General features: G+C 57.7%; 1 protein-coding gene across 1 annotated transcript in view; it reads right to left on the bottom strand.

Annotated features, from left to right (window-relative positions):
* PPARGC1B (PPARG coactivator 1 beta) overlaps positions 1-11,334 on the bottom strand; it is a 50,870-nt gene extending 39,536 nt beyond the window's left edge. Inside the window, exon 1 of the mRNA XM_042790440.1 lies at positions 11,210-11,334. Within this exon, the coding sequence (XP_042646374.1) occupies positions 11,210-11,293 (84 nt within the window). The 5' untranslated portion in view covers positions 11,294-11,334. The remainder of the gene's footprint in view (positions 1-11,209) is intronic.
* Positions 11,335-20,878: the final 9,544 nt, after the last annotated feature.

Below are 20,878 nucleotides of genomic sequence, written 5' to 3'. Positions count from 1 at the left end.
CTCTAAGCAGCCATGCATTAAATCCCGGATCCAAGAGTGGAAATAGACTTCGTAAAAGGCTTATGGCCCTATTTATTACATTTTACGCATGATGGAGCCTGACAGCAAGGCAACGGCGCTGCGGTCGGTGCTGGCTCTGCCTTCACGCCGAGGCAGACGGACAGACGGACAGGCAGGGTCTGGAGTGGACAGCAGAGCCTCAGCGGGTGTCTCCTCCCGGCCGGGCCTGGGTTGCCGGCTGAGTGCTCCCTCAGATGCAGGCAGGCAGGGATATTGATCTAGATGAAAGCTAACACCGCTCTCGGGGCTGGGTAACCGTATCTGCCGCACATTTGTATTCCTTAGAGCAGGGCGGGAGGGCTGCAGCCATCTGCCGGAGCGGCTCGGGGATCCTGGGGATGCTGCGAGCCCTCCGGCCGGATCCCCACTGCGCTGCCTCCTCCCATTTCAGTGCGCAGCCTTTACCTTCTCTATTTCACCTCCACCTCGCTAGGGCCAAATAACACAGACCTGAGGAGGGCATCACTGAAATGGTGGGGTCCCTCCTTCAGATCCAGGCCACCTGCACCCAGCAGGGACCAGTGGGGCTGCCACCGGGGAGCACTGAACCTGCCTGGTCCCTGCCCGAGCCATGGGAGTCTGGGGGCACCGCACTGAGGTTTGCAAGGTTGTACAAGGGCACCATGTGAAGCCAGCGTGCATGTGTTCACTGACACCTCCCCAGGGGTCCCACAGTTTAGCCGGGTAGCTCCTGCCCCAGTGGGATGGCAGGGGTGACGGGGCACCCTGCACACCATGGTGAGTGCTGGCAGGAGGCTGCACAGCTCCTTGCTGGGCAGAGGGCATGGTGGGGGGCAGGGATGGGCAGCTGGGAGATGTGAAGGCGTGCTGGGAGACACAGCCACCATGTGCAGAGGAAGCAAGAAGAAAAGCACAGAGATGAAGGCTCAAACATCTGAGGGACCCTCTGCTATCCCACAGAAAACATAAGGCAGCTCCTGCACATCCTCATCAGGGCCCAAATCACAAGACAGATCAGGAAGCCCCTGCAGCAGTGCTGGGCCAGGAAGCCAGGCTCTTGCTGTCCGTGCTGCAAAGCAGGGAGGAGCAGAAGAGGCACACAAGGGTGCCCCCTCCATGCGCTTATAAATAGCCAGCTGCAGACACTCAAGCAGCATGTGTCCCATGCCCCAAGTCCCTGGGACATCAGGACACATGGACACAGACGGCTGCTCCCTGCTTCCTTGGAAGGGACCCATGGCAACCTCATTGCAGGGCAGTCGGAGATGTCAAGAGACAAAAGCAAGTGCACCTCCAAGAAACTCAGTTTCCGTCAATACTTGGTGCAACGTGCAAGCTTTGCTGATCCCAGGTGGTACAAGAGAGCCCCACCACACCACATGGGCAACCTACTGAGAGGTGGTCAGATCACTCAGGCAAACCCATATCACGTGTTCTCACTCTGAAGGCAACAAGGGGTCTTGTGTGTATGAAGAAGCAAAATTGGGTGCATGGGATGTGCACAGTACCTGGATCCTGCCACCACCTGCATCCCAGCCAAGCATACGGGCTCCAGTGCCCACGAGGGTGGGGAGCGTATGTCCCTGGCAAGGGCAATGGCACCTGTGGGGCATCCCTCAGCTCACCATTTCAAAGAGTCTGTCCCAGTCTTTCACTAAAGGAGCTCAAAGGACTTTGATGCCTTCGGTGCCCCGTACACCTAAGGGCAGAAGGACCTTCGCCCTTCCTTGCCTTTCTGCCCAACCCCACGTCGCAGGGGTGACTCTGCTCCAGCAGCTCCGAATGATCACCCTGAGGTGCTGCAGCCCCACGGGGCCCTTTGGCAGGGCAGGGCAGGATGTGGAGATTTCAGCCCATAGCTCAGCTCTGCTTCTGTGCTTTGGAGCACGGTTCTTTCCTCCAACAGGAGGCTGTGGCACATCAGCACACAGCATGTTTGGGCATAGATGGGCTCTGTCCTCAAAAGGCATCAAGACATTTAGAAAAAACCCTGCAGTCCACATCTCCACAGGTTCCTGCTTCCCTGCCAGCCCAGTCACTGCCATGAGCTCCCTGCTGCCCCAAGACACCCTGCTAACGGCAGGGGAATAACCCACCCGGGCCTGATTGAACGAGGTTTAAACTCCCCTTAACAGGCATCCACAAAGGTCCCATACCCACCAGGGCACTTGCAGGCTAATCTTCCCTCCAGAGTGGCTGCTATATTTAGGTATCTAAATGAGACAGAGTGGCTCTTTCCAAAAAAGAGTTAGTTTGGGTTACATAAATACAGAGAGAATCTTGAAAGCTACGTTTCCAGGTCCTTGCACTGCCATAAGTGAGCAGCAGAGACATGGACAGTCTCCTCCTGACAATCTCCTTTTCATTTATTTTCGGCTCAGCTGGAAGCGCGGATGGGTTTCCAGCTCCTCTGGGCAGCCGGGCAGCAGGCGAGTGGTGCAGGCTGAGATGAAGGAGCCTGGGCAAGCAGACCCTCATGGGCAGCCCCTGGTCGCCACAGGGAGACAGGGGCCCGGGGGCTGCCCATTCACCACATCCCAGATGCACTAACAGAGGGATGGAGAAGCCATCACTGCAGGCAGGCCAGGCAGCACGACCGAAAGCACAAGCAGAAGGAATCAACAGACGTAACTAAACGGAGCAGCCCCAGCCCTCCCCATGCGTGCCTGTCCCAACCGTCCCCTCGCAACACCCCTCCCCGCTCAGCGGCCGACTTCCTTCCTCCTGCATCCACTGCCACATCCCGAAGCCTCTGGTCCCACGAGGAGAGGAGATGCACATGCACGAGCGTGTCCTGCACACCTTCCGCTGCTCACCCCACGGCTCGGGGCTCCAGGGCAGGGTCTGCCCCTGCTCCCCAGCTCAGCTGCTGGCTTGAGCTGCTGGAGAGGGCTGGTTGCTGGTCATCAACAAAACAGTGTTGCCGCCAGAGCTTGATGACAATACACACCGTGGGGGTTCCTGGGGACATGTACCATGTGCTTTCATTTTCAAAATATATATAAATAGACATACTTATTCCTTCCTAAAAGGACATGGCCACAAGAGAAAAAAAAGGCAACTTAAACATCATTCAACCTTTCAGCCTGAGAAAACCACACAGTTCTCATAAGCTTGACTTTTGTTAGCTGGGAAATGGGTTTTAGCACCCAAAACTCACATGCACCAGTCTCCTGGTGGGGCCCACACAGAGACAGAAACTTCCTTTTTAAGAAAAACATTTGCAATTTTTTCATTATTAGCATGGTTAGGTCGTGACTATGTGTGCAAGCTTGCTCGCACGGAGAAAATGATGCTGGTTGGATTAAATCTCCAGCTCCAGCTATGCAGAGCTCTGGGATTTATGCTGTTCAAGGGAAGGTTTAAAAATCCTCCTGTCATCAAGATGCTGGAAGGTGGCTCTGAGCCGCACACACCTCGCACAGGCAGGGCTGCAGGGCCCAGAGCAGAGGGGGAAAGGAAAGCAGCAAAGCAGCCACGGTTTAAAGGGAGCAAACGGGAATGCAAAGTCTAATTACCTTGAAGCCAAGGGCCGTGGAAGTTGCAAACATTTGCACCGAGGCCGTGCAAGTCCCAAGAAATCAGGAGAGAGGGACTTGAGCCGGAACAAAGTTCAGTCTCGCCGTGCTGTGTGCCAGGGGAGCAACCTCTGCGTGGCAGGAAAGGGCATCGCTGGCTCTCCTGGCACAAACCACCGCGCAGCCCCCACTGTCCTGCCCTCCTCCACCAGAGCTGCCGGCGGGGCAGGCAGAGCCCCGACCCTCCCAGCACACGGGCACGGGCTCTCCCCACTGCCCTGAGCCCCGAGCAGGGTGAAGAGCTGCCAGAGCCTGCCCCTGCTCTGGCCTTCAAGGGGAGCTGTGCCAGTGTGATGTTTCACACCTCCAGTTATTTGCTGTTACCCAAGCGGGTGTACAACCATCACCCCGGCTGCAATCAGTGCTGCTCTTTACTCTAAGGCAGCCTGGCTGCTGCGGGACTGGATGGAGCTCAGCCCTGTCAGCCTCGTGTGCATGCAAGGGGTTGTTGCAGCAGTGTCCCGCTGGGATGTTTCCTGAAACACCCCACGGCTACATTTGTACTTTCTTCATTCAAAAATCCTCGCTCCTACCTAGGCACTTTGGCTAAAAATGAAGCAAGAAAGGGCTCAGCAAGAAGGCTGCCGAGGCTGGGGGACAGGGACGATGCTGCCTGCTCCCAGCAGCTCCCCTGCACCCCAGCTCAGCTGCTCCGGCTGCAGGTCCCCTCGTGGCAGGACAACCAGGTCCCCAGCTGTCTCTTGCAGGCAGCGAAACCTGCGGTCCCCCCCTCATCCGGGCAGGAGGGAGGAGAAAAAACATGATTAGAGGCAGCTGGGCTTCCTTCCGTCCGCAAGGCACAGCCGGCCGCCCCAGCACACTGCTCCGGCTGCAGCTCAGCCCCAGCTCAGCCCCCCGCCTGCGCCGGGATGCTCTGCCCTCTCCCCTCCACCTCCCCCCGCCACAGGATTTCCTTGCTCTTGATGTGCACGAAAATTAGGAAATGAGGGCTCCTCGGGGACTAGGTGGGGAAGGCAGCTTTTGGCGGGGGGGAAAGGATGACACCTCCCATACCCCTTGCCCACCGCCCCGTGTGCTAGCGTTGAATGGGGTCCAGCAGCCTCCCCAAACAAAGGCCGGGGAAGCAGAAGAGACAGCAGTGATGAACTCGCTGCAAACTGAAACAGGAACTGAGGAGCCTGACCAGTGGCACTGGCTCAGCAGAAGGGGCTGTTTCGGCCGCTGCAGGCAGTGACCGCAGGGCGCAGAAGCGGCTCAGAGGAAGAATTCAGAAAATGCATCTCAGTCAAGATACGCTGCCTTGCAACCGTAGACTCAAGCTGCAAGAGCCTGAGGCACTCGTTTTATTCTCTGGCACCTCAGCACAAAAACATCAATACGAAGCATGTACTGCTCTGTCCCAGGGGAGGGAAGAAGTGTCACACCAGCCCCCGCGGGCACAGGGGTCTTTCCCGCTTCAGCCCCTGTCACACCGTCTCCCCCTCATCAAGGGCAGAGGCCTCCTGCTCCCAGCCGTGAGGGCAAACGCCTGCCTGTTTGCGGCCTGAGTGGGCAGGGTGCCGTGGGAAGGGTGGGTATGCACAGGCAGATATAAAAAGCTTCTGTGACACTGCAGCAGGACACTCATTGTGCTCCCCTGATGAAGCTCACCATACAGGGGGCAGTGGGGAGGCCCCCCCCCTCCTAACCCAGTGTCTGCCGGCTTTGCCTCAGGACATGCAGGGATGCAAGATAAGCAAAGTATTTTCCCTAAGCCCCACATCACTGCCTGGGAGCCAGCAGTGATCAAAGGTTAGTCTGGCTAATGGGGCCATCCCAGAGAGCCCCCAGGGCTGTCACAGTCTCCGTTCCCTCCCCAGCAGATACCAGACTTGCTACATGGGGAACCCTTCCGCAGGGGGTGGGGGAGCAGTTTCCAGCTCTTGTAGGGCCAAAGAAGATTTCCAGCTTTTATCTCTCCCTGTCTTAATTCTGAAGCGAACTGGTTTGAAGTAGCAATTCGCAGCAGCTCAACCCTGGCTGTTACCTCTGCCTGGGTTGGCGCTGGGAGACGGAGCAGGGTAAGGACGGGGTTGATGAGACCCTGAGCACAGCCAGAGTTGTGCAAAGTCCTTTGGCATTTCTTGGAAGCTCCCATTATAAAAAACAATAAATAAATAAATAATAATTTGCGAGCCAGAGCTCAGGAAAAGTGCTGAAAAGCAGAACAGCCAAGTGATAAGAGAAGGGAAACACATTGGCTGGACCGTCACCCGGTGCCTGCGGCGGGGCTGCCCCTGGAAGTAGGTCACTACCTCACCTGACCACCCGCCCCATTAACTTCAACCTTTAGTCTCTGGCTCCTTACTACAAGCAGAGGCAGCTTAAAACGCCCTCTTCCAGGCGCTCGCAAGAGGGTAGTTCGCCGGGCAGCGGGCAGGCGGTGGGAACCTCCACGGCGTGCAGGCAGGGGAGCCGGCCGGCCGCCCACTCTTGGGGTGCGGGCAAGGGGCTGCCCCAGCCCGTGCCCCCCAGGGAGGAGCAGTGCCGTGTGGCCGGGACCGTGGCGGCCGGCCCAGCGCGGCCGCGCTGGCAGCAGCGGCTCCAGCGGCGTACAAAGTTCCCCCTCTGCTAAATCACTTCAGGCTGCCAAGCAGTCACGAGAAATATAAGCCCGCACGGGGTTGCCATGGAGCGGGGCTCAGCCGCGGGAGCCCGAAGCCGATTCCTCCAGCAAACGCGTTTGCCGACCGAGGCCCTGCCAGCGCCTCGTGTCCCCAGCTCCTCGGTGGCAGCGAGTGAGCACATGCGTGGTCCCGGCAGAGCCTTATCTCTGGGGACACAGCCCCTTCGCTTCCCCGGTGGAGCCAGGGCCCCCTCCATGCTGGAGAGCCCCACAGGCTCCGAGCACCCTGCAGGGACAGTGCCCCTCGCCCCGGTGACGCCACCTCCCCAAGGCCATGGGCCAGCAGAAGAAGCGGTGGCGTTTGCCCCGCAGGCACAGGTCAGCAAAGGCACAGACTGTCCCTGCACAACACCTCTGCCCCAGCCAAATGGGTGATGTCCCCAAGCTCCCGTGGGTGCCGGCACACGCCAGCCGGGGGGAAGCGTGCCCTTGGCAGCACTCTGCCCGCCAGCAGTCCAGACACGGGGCTCCCGCGCTCTGCCACGAGCCAGCCCCCCTGCCCCACCAAAGGGGATTTCAGAGCTCCTGCACCTCAGGAGCGGCAGGCAGCAGTGGCCAGCAGCACACTAAACTGCCTGCCAGGAGCAAGCCCACGGCGTCCCTGTCCCCAGCCCCATGCCAGGGACCATGGGACCTATTCCTCAAAGCCAGGAAGGCGTCTGGGGCAGGAAGGGCATCTCCGGGGCATTTTTCACTGGACAACTGACAGTGCTGAAGTGCTGGAGCAAGTGGAGTTTCTAGCTACAAAGAGGCTTTTGACATTGGAAAGGTTAATGTGAGAGAGAGATCTGTCTCCCTCACAAAGCTCCCTTTGCTGGAGGCACTAGGTTGAGACCTTAATTATTCACCTGTTGGAGAGGTGCCTTTCCATTACGGCATGAGACCGGCGCAGGGATCTGCAGGCAGGAGGGAGGAAAGCCCACAGCATGGGGCAGCCCTGGGTCCCTGCCAGGGTGGGGAGCACCAGGGGATCGGGTCAAAAGCGGGGGGGGGGGGGGGGGGAAGGCAGGCGGGTGTGCAGGGATGCTCTCCGAGGGGCCAGGTTTCAGGCCAGCCCTCCTTTCCCCCGCCGACGCTCCCTCCCGGCTCCGAGCGGCAAGCTCAGCAGCACGCCACGCTTGCCATCTCCCGCAGCCACCGCTGCGGCGCGGGCGGCTGCCGGCACCCCCAGCAACCGCCACCCCCCCCCCCCCGGCTTTGCAAACGTACCGGCGTGGCCTCTGTGAACTGCCACCGCTGGTGACAGCCACCGTGCCACAGCCACCTCGCGGTGCTTTCCCGGGAGAGCGAGGGGGGTCTCCAGCCCCAGCAATGCAGCGGCCCTTCTACCCACACGCTGCAGCAATGCAGCCAAGCTGGAGATACACTTTGCACAGGCCCTTGGGCTGTCTCAGTCATCCAGGCACATCCCCCCCCCCCCCAGTCTGTGAGAGAAAAGCTGCAGAGAAAGCAGAATATCTGTCTCCTCAGTGAGGACTATTAGAAATTGGGGATGCATCCCCACTTCGTTAGCAGCAGTAACAATCTACCTGATGGACTGCTTCTCCACCAAGGGCTTCACTGTGCCTCCTGCACTCATCAATGGATTAAGCTGTTAGCAGGAGGCTGAGAAGTTAAAGAGGGAATATTGTATTTCAGTTCATGTGATCTTTAAGCATCTCTCCAAGAAGCAGCCTGGGATTTTTGTTTGTTTTTTGGCTTTGTTTTTATTTTTATTTTTTTTTTGTTCCCTGCTGCACTTTGTTTGGGATTTCTAAACCAATCAAAGGCATAAGAGTCAAACTGCTCCTGCCTCTCGCAGGGATGCTGAGAGTCGCTGGCCGCTCCGCGGTGCTCTCAGCAGAGCTGCCTGGCTGGCACTTTCCGGTGCCTGATGCCAGCAGATGAACCAGCTACAACCAGCTTCATACCTCTGAGCAGCGAAGAGTTGCTCAAAATGGATTAGCGGGCCCAGAAATGACACGTATTGAGTCGCAGCAGAACAAAATCACTTTTTTTGTTGTTTTAAAGGGAAAAGGAGTTGACAGAAGAAAGGCAGATAGCAAGTGAAAAATCCTGATTTTCTTCCTGTAGCAATGCAGGTACCACGTGAATCATCACTGTCCTCGATATGTAAATAGAGGTTAGCAGGCATCCTCAGCACAAGCCTATATAATTAGGGGACTGATGTAAATACCCATGTCAAACCTTCACCGCTGCATTTCCCCGACAGCCCTCCTGAGGATTCCTCCCCTGGAGAGGAAGGGATCGCCGGGCACCTGTATGCACCCAACTGTGCCCTTCTCAAAACCCAACTGCGAAAGCAAAGACTAGGGAGGAGCACAGGGGAGAGAGGAGGAGAGGCAGAGCTCCTCAAGATTTCCACGAAGGAAATGGCTAATATTCATGATCTCACGGCCTCCTGACATTGTAGCCTCTCAGGATAATCTGATCTTGTGCTGGAGCACTGGGGACTTTGCGGCAGCGGCTTTCGGGCTTCATTGAGAAGTCAGTATGCCAGTTGTAAAGCAGAGGCTCGTACAGTAGTAATGGGGCGAGGCGAGAGCAGCCAGCCCGGGCCCGCCTCCCGCGCCGCGTTATAAGCGGGCATGTGACGGTGTGGCAGCAGCCAGGGCTGGAGCCTGCCCCGCCGCCGCCTCGGAGGGTGAGGTACAAGCACAGCACACGCTCACGGCTCCAGGCGTTTCTTAAGCAAATGAATGCAAATCATAGCTGGGGGAGGTTTGTTGTTGGGTGTTTGGTTTTTGGTTTTTTGTTTTTTGGTTTGGTTTTTTTTTTTTTTTTTTCCTTCTTTTCTTTTTACCCCAGCCTTTAACCCCTCTGCACACGTGGGGACAAAGAGGAAATGCAATTAGCAAAAGCAGGCGCCGGGTGGGAGAGCAAACACTGGCTGCACGGCGCTGCCCAGGGAACCTGCCAAGATCCCTTTGCTGTTCTTTGCGTTATGCACCCCGCAGACAGCAGACTAGCACTAACTCTGTGCATGTACTGCTCCCTCTGATACAGTGCACGTATGGGAGAGGGAGACAAAAAGGGGGGATGGGTGTATTTTAGGAATATTTTAGAAGATATCATAAAAAGTCTTATTTCATCACAGGCCATTTCACAGCCCCAAATTTTGCAGGAGATCTTCACAACATGGTGGTTTTGCACCAGAGCAGGATGACAATTCACAGGATTTTATTTTTTTTTTCCCCTCAGCAGTCCCTTTTTGGAATAAGATTCCTAAATTGGCACATCAAACGCTGACCAAACGGTAAAAAAGAAACAAGCCTTCATATGCGTGCTGCAATCACGCAAGCTTTTCATTTCACTTTAAGCACATGGAGAAAGGGCAGGTTGTTGCAGGGAAGTGGAGCCAGGAACTTTCACCTGCCCAGGGAGCAATGGGGCTGGTGGGAGCTGCAGCCTTCCTGCCACACTTCCCAGGGATGGCATCCCACACAACCAGCCTCCTCTGCTCTAGCTGACGGTTCCCTCAGCAATAATAAATCCGTCCAAATCAGAAAACACAAACCGCTTACAAAATCTTCCCGGCCCACTTCTCACCCTTCCTGACCCTTCCACTCTAATCAACCTGTCAGCAGCTCTTCGTTAACAACCGAAGCTGCCGCCTCGCCCCTGCTCTGCCCCCAGAAAGCTGCCCGGGTCCCATGCCAAGCCAGAGCGCTCTGGAGCTGCTGCATGAAAGGAGGGGAGCCGGGGCTACATCCATCTAGCTGGTGGCAAGACCTGCCTGGTTCTGTCTGGCACACGCACCAGGGGCGAATCTGATTCACCAAGTCTTGAGACCTTATTTGTTTTGAACCCAAACAGCAGGATTTGTCCCCGTCCCATTCCCCACACACATGCTCCTGCTGTTTGCAATCCCGGAGCTAAACTGGTGAGAGAGCAAGGGTTGGGATGAATGTGCTAGCTTCACAATCGAAGCTATTTTGTAATCTGTGGTTATGAAAGTGAAGGGCTGGAGGGATGATATATAACTACAGAAAACTCTTCCCACTTGCACCAGCCTCATCAATCCGACTGCGAAATGTGCGGTTGTGCTCCAGATCAGTCACGGCTCTTGCTCCTGCCCGGCTCATTGTATAGCGCCTCTCTTCCACCCCCCAAAATGGAAAAGCATGCAAGCCCTATAGCCAGCACGGCTCGCTCTCGTGATCGTGCGGGAGCTGCCAAGGAGCCTTAATCTGATTTTAATACCCAGCTCCGTCCAAAACGGAGCCCATCCAGATTTTGGAGCCGCTGACTCGCAGCACCGAGACCCCTCTCCCTGCCAACCCCCCCTTCCCCAAACCTCCATCCCCCAAGATCCCAGCCCGTATGCGTGTAACTGACGCTCGGCATGACTCATCCCACAGCCCGGCTCTTATCAGCCCCCACCGCGCAGCCCCCTGCGGAGCCCCCCCCTCCCCGCACCGCGGCGTCCCCCCTCCCCACCTTTTGCAGCGACGGGGGGGGGGGGGGGGGGCCGTTGCAAGGGAGGGGGGGTTAATGTCAAAACCGATCAACCCATCAACTTCTCCCCCGCCTAACCCCCCTCCCCCCCCCCCCAATTCTCTGCAGAGGGGGGGGGGGGCGGGAGTCCACGTGCGAGTGGTGCTGAAAGCGCCGGCGGGGCTGCGGGGCTGCTGCCGCGCCGGGGCCGCCCCGAAGCCACGGGGAGGGGCGCGGAGAGAGCCGCGCCGGCGGCAGGGTTCCCCGCGTGTGTCCGTCCCCCCCCCCCCCCCCCCATATTTTCCCGCTCTGCGCATCCGTGGAGCAAACGGGACCCCCGCAGATCCTCCGGGGGAAGATCCAGTCCCCGCACCCTCCCGGAGGCGGGGTGAGGGAACCGGCTCTTCCCCAGGTGTCCCGAGAAGGGGGGGGGGGGGGGGGGGGGGGGTGGTCTGCCGGCTTTCCCAGCCCCCCCCGCCCCCCCCCCCCCGCCAGTTGCACGGCGCTGGGGAGCCGGACAGCAGAGCCCCTCCACCGCCCTCCCTACCTGGCTGTCAGCGAGGTAACTGAAGACGAAAGAGGAAAGATCCTCGTCGAGCAGAGAGCTGCAATCCGGCCCCGGCTCCGCCATCTTCCACCTCCGGCTGGGGCTGAGGCGGCACCGAGCGTGCAGCAGGCGCGGCGGCGGCGGCGGCGGCGGCGGCGGGGCCGGGGCCGGCGGGGCGGAGCCGCCCGCAACCCCCGCCCGCCGGCTGCGGGAGCGGGGGGGGCGGGAGGGAGCAGGGCAGGGGGGGACACCCGCGGCGCCAGAGTGCCCCCCCACACACACATACACCCCCCCGGGGGTTGGGGCTCGCAGCCACGCGTGGGGCACAAGCAGCCTCCCGCGGGACACGTGCCCACGCGGGGTACCCGCTTCAAGCACCGCTGCGCCCACCTTAGAAGTGCCAGAGCTTAAAAGTGGGGGCACCCACGGGGGCTGCCGGCATCACCGGGTGCAGACCGACAGTTGCTAGATCACCCCGAGTTGAGATCTGCGAAGCCTGAGGGCAGCGCGTCAGGCTGAGGGTCACATCCAGACTCGGTGGGGGGGGGTTCACCCACAGTTGCAGCGTGCCACGTGGGGCACAAGCACCTTCCCGCGGGACAGGCACCCACCCAGGGCACCCACTTTACGCACCGCTGTGCACAACTCAGAGTGCCAGCCCTTAAAAGTGGGGGCACCCAGCACCACTGGGCACTGCTCGGCAGTCCCTAGATCACGCCAAGTTGAGACAGATAAATCCTGAGAGCAGGGTGTTGGGCTGAGGGTCTCATCCAGGCTCGGTGGGTTGGAGACACACACATCTACAGTTGCAGAGTGCCCCCCAAGGCTTGCAGCCAACGCATGGAGGGCAAACACCTTCCTGCAGAACCTGCACCCACCCAGGGCATCTACTTTAAGCACTTCTGTGCACACCTTAGAAGTGCTAGCCCTTCAAAGTGGAGGCACCTGGGGCGCTGCTAGAATCACCAGGTGCTGCTCGACAGTCCCTAGATCACCCCGAGCTGAGATATATAAATCCTGAGTGCAGGTGTTAGGCTGAGGGTTGTGTCTAGGCTTGGGGTGGGGGGATACCCATGGTTGTGGAGTGCCCCGTGGAGCTTGCAGCCACATGTGGGGCACAAGCACCATCCCGCAGGACATGGGCCCACTCAGGACACTTGCTTTAAGCAGTGCTGTGCACACCTTAATGTGCCAGCCCTTAAAAGTGGGGGCACCCAGCATCACCAGGCACCACTCGTCAGTAGATCACCCCATGTTGAGATATATCAGCCCTGAATGTGGCATGTTGGGCTGAGGGTCACTTCCAGGCTCAGTGGGTCTGCACTGGAGTGGGGCCAGGTGGCCGAGAGCAAAGAGTAACAAAGAGCAAAGGATCTTCAGTTTTCCCTCATTTTCATCTCAACGCTCATTGAACATCTTGATGTTACGCACGTCATTTTTCTGTCTGGGGTTTTGAGGCGTATGCTAAAAGCCCTTTCAGAAATAATTAATGATGGGACCAAAAATCTCATGAATGTTCTATTTACTTACCCATAGCAATTACATGGGAAAGAGCAGGGCTTGGCACTGTAGCCTGAATTAGCTGATATACAACCAAGCAAGTGGCAACACCTTTAGCCTAATGGCTCCAGATCCTCAAATTCCCTCAGATGGCTCATATGTGCCTGCAGGATCAGTGTAAATGGCTGATGAAGCAAAGTGATGCGGAGTGATCTAGGTGGAGAGCTCTGCGTCAGGCTCGGATGGGTGAAGGAAAGGTGCTTCTTCCTCTGGTAGGACAAGCTTGCTGCCTGTCTGCCTTCTTGCCTTGCTTTTCTTTCAAAGGGAGAGCTGTTTCCAGCTGTTCTTTAATGCCCTCTGGCCTCCGTTTGCTTCAAGACATGCTGTGAACATCATCCGATGTAGCAACACTGGATTTTCCCTGATGATCCTGAGCCTTGCACGGAAAGATGCAAGCAGACAGTGTGTGTTACACAGCTGGTGAGAGCTGGGGGCAGGGGCAGCTCAGCTGCTGGAGTGGGACAAAGCAAAAGAGAAGCTGCCACCAACTCTTCCTCATTGCTGTGGCACTTTATTACTAATTACTGGTACGAAGTTCTGAAACAGTTACCCAAGGTGCTTTTCAAGCTGCTCTGCCAGCAATGAGACTTCTCTTCCCGTTGGTGGGAGGTCTGGGCCCAGATGCTCTGCTGTGGCTCACCGCCCAGAGCACGGCGCTGCGCCGCGAGGGCCCAGGGAAGGGAATCGCCTTGCTCTGGGGCACGTGCAATTCCTTGCAGACCAAGACTCAAATTCCCAGTCGACCCTGCGAGCCAGTGATTTGGAGCGCATTCCCCTCCCAGTTGCTCCTTTACAGAAAATGTAAGCGCTGAATGCTATGGAGAGAAGAGGTGAGCTGAGAACAGGAGGGACGTTGGCCTCCATCAGGGGAAAAAGCAGGACTGGAAGGCCTCACCATAAAAGCAGTCACTTGGGAGGAATGTGTTGCACAAAAGGCGAGGTTCTCACTTGAGTATCTCGTGATTTCCTTTATACCAGTTGTACTCAAATAGGAAGTAACCATTCGTGGGAATTACTTGTGAACAGTTGTTCTAAAATCAAATCACGCATAGCCGTGTGTTTCAAAAATACCTTTTCCCTTCTGGTGTGTGTACAAGCACAGTTCCTCCCTCCTTGCTTTCTAAGCCAAGAAGATGAGCCCTTTCCAGTCCCCAGCTGCCACAGCCTGCGGGGCACCCCCCCACCCCCCCACCCCCCACCACCCGCACGGTGCAGCTCGGCCAGGCAGCCCAGAGGCACCGAGGAGCACAAGGAAAGCACAGGCTAGCCTGTGCTGCCCCAATTCTCTTCTGAACAGCAACGGGTTAGGGCTTATTTCAGCCAAGCAGGCAAAACTGGATGGGATGTTGGGGTCAGGCTGCCCTTGTGCTGAGAGGGGGCCTGAGGATAGCAGGGACGGAGAAAAACAGGGGCATCTCAGAGAGGTGGACTTGCTGCTACTTCTGGGTTTCAGTGGGATCCTGGAGGGCGAAGTACAGTTGCTCACGTGGCTGCAAGTCGGTGTTAACATGCTCCAACTTGTGCTCTTGGCTGCTCTGGACTTTTGCACAGTCCAAGCGTTTTTCTGTGCCTTTGGGGTTTTTTCACCTATAGGACAGAGATCACACTGCTTCCCTGTGCCCTGATGCTTCTGGGGGGATTGGCTGAACAATGCTTATAAAAAGGGCTTCGAAAGCACCAGGAGAGATGCAAAGGAGGACAAGATGTTATAGCTGGTATTGTCTCCACCTCCTCAGAAGTCAGTCATGTGGCAGCCTCAGAAACACCCACTGTGGGTAGAGAGGGTATCCAATCCACGGTATTTCAGTGCAGTGGTGTGCACGGGATGTTATATTCCCCCTGTGCGTGCACCCTTCTCTGTCTGTGCACAGAGTGATCGTGCAGTTTCTCTGAATGCTCATGGCTGTCCCCCTAAACCAGAACCTGAGCTTTGTGAGCAGGAGAGGTGCCAGAGCTCCAGCTTCTGCTATTCTTTGTATTTATGCACTCAAAGAGGTTTTCAGCCACAGCTGGGCAGAAATAAGCCCCGCGTGCCGACCCCTTGCTGGCCAGCCCAGGCTAAGCCAGAGCACGGTGTGGCACTGCGCCGGCGCTGCAGCCAGCCACAGCAACACGATGCTAAGCCCGGAGGGGCTGTGGATAGTATTACCAAGGTAAAACATAACAGGAAAAGTCTGCAAATGCCCTTTCAAAACAGCAGAGAGCGAGTAATGTCATTAGGCCAGCGGTCAGGAGGGGACAGGGTTTGAAGGTACCCTTAGCCTCCCAAAGGCCAAATGTGGGACAGGGGCAGGAGCCAATGAGCGGTGGCTGGACAGGAGACACCCCGCGCTGTGCAAACTCCCGCCTTCGGTTTCATGTTGCAGCTGCCCCTGTTTGTGGATGGGAAAATGTTCTAAGGACCAGGCAGTGCGGGCACTGAGGGGCAGCGGCAAATGGGGCTCCTCCGAGTTATAACATCCCCAGGCTCTGGTGGGTCCTCACCAGCCCCCCACGTTGTGACACTCTTTTCTTGCCACTAAAATTAAATGCAGCCCCAGGGAGAATTTGCGTGTTGGCCAGGATGGCCACCCCACTGGCCGCTTTCGCTGGAGACCCAGGGGAAGGGGGGTCTGCACTGGCTGTGTCTCCCTGAGCTGGCGGTTGGGTAAGCTGGAGGTGGCCGAAAGGGAAGATGCCTCCGAGGCTCTTCCGAAGTCCTCTCCTAAATCAATCTTCATTCATGTGGGCTGCTAACTGGAGGCCCTGCTCCCCACGGGGCAGCAGTGGTTAGCAGTGCCATGCCCCTGGGTTTCACTGAGTTTCTCTGTTTGGCTCCTTTCCACGAGCTCTGCTTTGCTTTCCCCTCAGCCCTGCTGGGCACTCAGCTGAGCCTTGTCCTTCACCTGAACTCACCGAGCACAGGGACCTCGTGTCGCTTTTCCTCCACAATTTCTGTGTCCGGTGGCTCCTGATCAGCTGTGTTCACCTGGCAGCTCCTGCCTCCTCCTCTTCCTCTTCAGTTTGTGACATGAGGGCTCTGTGATCCTTAATGGTAAGCAAGGAGTGAACCTATAGAAAGACACCACTGGACAGTGTAACCCCTTGCTTCCCATATGCCTGGGTGGAAACTGCCCCTCTGCTCTTGGGGTGATGTTCTCTTTGCCACAGAGCTGAGCACGTGGCATCTGGGGATGGAGGGGCCCTGGAAAACAAGAGAGTGGCTTCAGAGGACAAGTGGGTGCTGGCTGAGCCTCTGGCCCTTGGCTCCAGCTTGTCTGGGGAGTGGGGCTGGGGCTGTGCTTATTCAGAGGTTGCTGTTCCTGTTCCAGCATCCCTGGGCATCATTGGGGAGCGATGCTCCACCATGCCGGTGAAGGCACACACGGACACCGTATCTGTCTGTGCCATGGCAGAGACCCCCTGGTCCCCTCTCTGGAATGCACCTGGCAGAGGGTCCCTCCCCACCCTGTGCCATCAAACTCAGTTTGCTGCAGCTCTCTTTCTCTGGAGCAGACAGGCACCTGGGCTGCTTCGGCAGGGGAGCCCACAGCCAGCACTGAGGGCTGGGGGATGCACACACGAAGGGTGATGTTTTACAGGGCTCCAGTCTGCCCAGTTCTGCAGCCTGCTCCTCTGCAAAACAGCAGCCTTGCACATCCTGCAGAGCTAAAGCCATGGAGCTATTGCAGAGGAAACTTATGAAGAGAGAAATGTAGTGGCAAAGGAGTAAGAAGGGGGTTGTGGATGAGCTATTGAAACAGATGGGAATTTCCTGGAGCAAGCGGCAGAGGCCAGTCAGCTCAGCAGAGGGTAGGGAAGGCTCCTGCGTGATGGCTCATGCTGCCCACCAGCTGTGTGGGCTGAGCGAGGAGACCAGGATGCCCATTGACTCCTTATGGCGTTTTCAGTGACTCATTTGTCTGCAGGAAGCAGCACACTCGCAGCAGCTGAAGCAGCCTGTCCTCCTCCCCAGGCTGCTCTGGAGCAGTGGGGCCAGCCGGCCCCTTCTGCGCGGGGACGAGAGCCCGGCAGCAGCCCAGGGCACTCAGCTCACCCTGTACGTCACTTTAATTGAGGGAAGAAACACCCTGTCGGGGGCCCTGCACCACACTTTCTGCACTGCCTGACATCCCACCCAAGCCTTCTCCTTGCTGTTTTGCTGGCGGTGTCCCCACGTGCTGCCCCAGAGGCAGCCTGGCACGTTGGCACTGGCCAGCATCAGCGTGTGGGGACCAAAGGGAGCTGCACCCTACGGCACGTGTCCCTCGTGTTTAATCTTCTGCTCTGGCTGAACTCGGCTTCCCCAGCACACCGTGCCACTGGCAACTCTCACACTGCGCTGACGGCATCTGTTGTAGCCCATGGATGTCACCCTGCTGTCCCCTCACCGACCTGCCTGCCTCATCCCTGCCTGTCAAGCTGCCTCTGGTCCTGGTGGCACTGCTTGGCCTCCCTTCCCAGCCCGTCCCTGCCCGGCAGGACAGCACCAGGAGCTGGGGTGTCTCCTCCATCCCCATCATCCTGCTGACAGCCACTCCTCTGCTCTGCTCCCTGGGAGGAACAAGGGGCAAGGGAGAGGCTGACCAAGACCCAGACCAACCTCATCCTCCTCTGCTGGCCCTGGCCCCAAGCAGGACTACTCCTCCTGCCTCTCCCCAGGGGCTGCTCAGAGTCTGGGTGCTGCCATCACTGTTTTCTCTTCTTCTTTCTGTTTAACTGCCTCCTGCTGGAGACATGCAATGATCACCTGAGCAGGTCCTGATCCCCCTGTACCAGCAGAGCTGGCCGAGGGGGTGAGCAGTGAAGGGAGACCCTTTAGATCCTCAGAGCTGCCGAGCGAGGACTTGCCATTCCTCAAGCAGTCATTGCTGGCAGGAGCATTCACTGGCACCTTCTCTCCTCATGGCTCCCAGACCAGGACAATCACCAGCCAGGCTGGACCCATCTGTCCCCAGGGTCCCATCCCACAGCACACCCTCCCCACCACCCCTCACCAGCTCTCCTCTGAGCACCCCCCATAGCGACTGGCTGTCACTGTCCCCAGATACTGCACCCCCAGCCCGGGCACCAGCAGTGGGAAGGGGCTGGTTGCCAGGTCCCAGTTCCCTCTGACCACAAGCACTGGTGTTAGAGCGGGAACCCTTCTGCAGGCGTCCCCTCCTGCTCCCCTTTGGGGCACTCTGGGGAGCAGCAGGGACGTGGCCGTGGGCCCCATGGGGCTGGAGGCCGGGGTGCTGGGGCAGCAGGCACTGGCACATCTCCCAGCCCCACGCAGACATCGTTCTGCTGTTCCTCAGCACCTCAGCACCGTATCACTGGGCAGGAGGCACTTCAGCTCCAGCCAGCACTATAAATAAAACCACGCTCTTTTATCCCGCCAAATAGGTTCTCATTGATTTTACCTATTCCTCCTCCTCCCTCCTGCGTCCCTTTGATATGTGAAGTCAGCTGTGGAGGAGCTCGGGGAACTGCCAACCTGGCAGGGGAAATGCCACCCTCGCCAGGCCCTCTCCCCCCAAGACAGCCGCTCTCCACTGGATTTCACTCTCTGAACTGGCAGCACCACTGGAGGAGAAGAAACAAAGCTCCCCGGTGGAAGTTTGCCGGCTAATTATTTATTAATCTCTTCCTGACAGCGCAATGGCCAGCAGCGAGGCAGCCTCTGAGCCCCCCACCATGGAGAGGAGGAGGAGGATGGAGAACTCTGCTGGCTGGGGCTTCTTGCCATGGCTGAGGAGTTTGGAGTGAGCCGAAACATCACTTCCTTCTCTGGCCGCTTCGGTTACGATTGTACCGGTGGCTGAGAAAAGGGGGCCCCATCTTAGAGGCTCTGGGTCCCCACTCTGGGAAGTACTGAGGGCTGGTCCCAGGGTGGGCCCTGGTCCCTTGTGGGTGATGTCAGCTGGGGGGCTCAGCCCCCCCCCTGACCAGGCGGTGCGTGAATGCCTGCTTGCTGCAAGCAGTTGCTCTGCACGCAGGAGCTCCCCATGCAGAGGTGGCTAGCAACAGAAATAATGCAGCAAAATCACAGCTCACACAGCCCTCCTGGCACTTGAAAGCATCTCGAGAGCTTAAAGAGCTGCAAGATGCTCTCATTCCCATTCTTTCCCTGCTATCCTTGCCGCTCACTGCCTGTGCTTTGGGCCCCCCTTCCCGGGCTGGTGATGGGGGGGTTGTGTGTGTGTGCAGCACTCTCCCAGGCAAACGGTACCAAGTTGAGCATGGCGAATCCTGCCCGCACCGCACCGCACCGCACCGCACCGCACCGCACCGCACCGCACCGCGCCGCACCGCGCGGCAGGAGGCAGGGAGGCCGCGTGCTGCCCGCCGGAGCGGGGCTGCGGGTGACTCATCGCCATGCAGTATGCAATTACCAAGGCAAGTGCAGGCCCCTGCTGTTTTGCACAGGTATCTGTGTCAGCCAGGGCTATTTCCAGCTCTCGCTGCACTCCCGGCTCCTTCGAGAGGTAAGGAATACAGCCGCCTAGCTACTCTCTCTGCCACAGGGCTGGGCATGATATTCCCGTAAGCAAAGAGCCAGGGGGTTGGATATTGCATCCAAACACCTGAATTGCACAACTGGGGGAGGAGGGAGTGGTGTGCGATTGCCCACGCATTTTATGTATTTAAGGGCGCACGGGCAGGCATAGACTGAATGGAGGCACAAAGAGATGCAACGAGGCTGCACAGCGCCCATTGCTACTGACTAAGTGCCAGGCAAGGAGAATTTAGAGCTGTTATTATTAGTGATGCTGGTAGTGCTAGAAAGGAAGCAGCAGGGATGAGCTAAAGCAGAGTTTGGAAAATGCTCTGGCCTGAAAAGGCAGGGGAGGGACGGGATAAAAGGATCAAAGTAACGAGTGGCAACGCCTTATCCCTTCCCTGTTGGAGCAGATAACTGCAAGCTCAGTGGGGCAGCGTCTCTGTCTCCCGATCTGTACATTGTGCGTGCGCCATCCCCCATCAAGCTGTTAAGCCAAACCGCGCTCAGAGTGGGGTTTTTTGATTCCCAAAATGTTTGTCTAAGACTTTGCTCATTACTTTTCCCTCTGGTCGCTGTGAGCAGGAAGCGGGGGAAAGCTGAGGCGTTGAGCGCTTCTTGGACAAGCTCCAGCCGCCAGCCTCCTTCACTACAGGGGTTTTGCAACTGGCGTTGTCACAACAGAGCAGCAGCTGCAGCCTGGCCCCTATGGCCATAAGCAGAGGCAGCTATACCACTGCTCTGTGCAGCAAAATGCATCTGCGCTGGGGTGGACAGGGTGCACCCTCCTGGGAAGCCTGAGCAGGCTGAGTCTGTCCCGGGGAAGCGAGCGTGGCCTTGCACAGCCTTCGGCAGTTTTCCCAGGGCGCTGCTTCACCTGGAGGCTGTGGTGTGGGGGAAGCCTCCACATGTGATACAGATGTGCCTGGCATGGGCCACTCTTTGCCTGTGCAGCGTGGTGAAGAGATGGATATATGACATTACCAAAACCCCGGGGACCCTGTACGCCGCTTGTCAGCGTACATTGTATGTCCTGTTTATCTGTGCTGAAGATGAGTGGTGTTCATCACCCAGCTGGGCTCAGGCAGATGGATCTGCTGAAGGCAGGCATGGGGGACAGCGGCCGAAGGAGGGATAGATACAGCTCCAGGACCTGCAAAGGGGCTGGGAAGGCTCCACGCCTCTATCTCCTGCCTTTGCCTGACACGTGCCTACCAAAGCCTGGCCTGGGGAGAGCATGAGGCTGCAGTCAGACCTCTCATGGGCGTGAGCTGTGCCCTCTGCAGACAAGACACTGGGCTGCAAGAGGCACCGTGCACCTATATCCTTCCCTCACCCCCCCCCCCCATCAGACCCCTCTACATGGGAGAGCTGCTACAGTTTATTGCTGGAAAAAATCACATTAATCATCCTCAGCGCTGCCTCCTGGCCTTTGTCATAGTTTGGTGCCCCAGTGCCAGCTTCATTTTAAAAGCATTATTTATTTTTAATAAAAGCTGATCTAAACAGCGACATTGTTGGGATGATAAAAATAAAAATGCAGTGGTTGTCACAACTGTCAGCATCCCTGGGAATGGGGGACTGGCAGTGCCCGGCTGCACTCTGCTCCAGCCTGTGTTGCTGCACGGGCAGAGGAGGAAACATCC

The sequence above is a fragment of the Tyto alba genome, unplaced genomic scaffold (assembly GCF_018691265.1).
Source record: "Tyto alba isolate M040663 unplaced genomic scaffold, T.alba_DEE_v4.0 Super-Scaffold_17, whole genome shotgun sequence".
Taxonomy (NCBI): Eukaryota; Metazoa; Chordata; class Aves; order Strigiformes; family Tytonidae; genus Tyto; species Tyto alba.
Note: the sequence above shows the minus strand (reverse complement) of the source record. Positions and strands in the feature narration are given on the sequence as shown.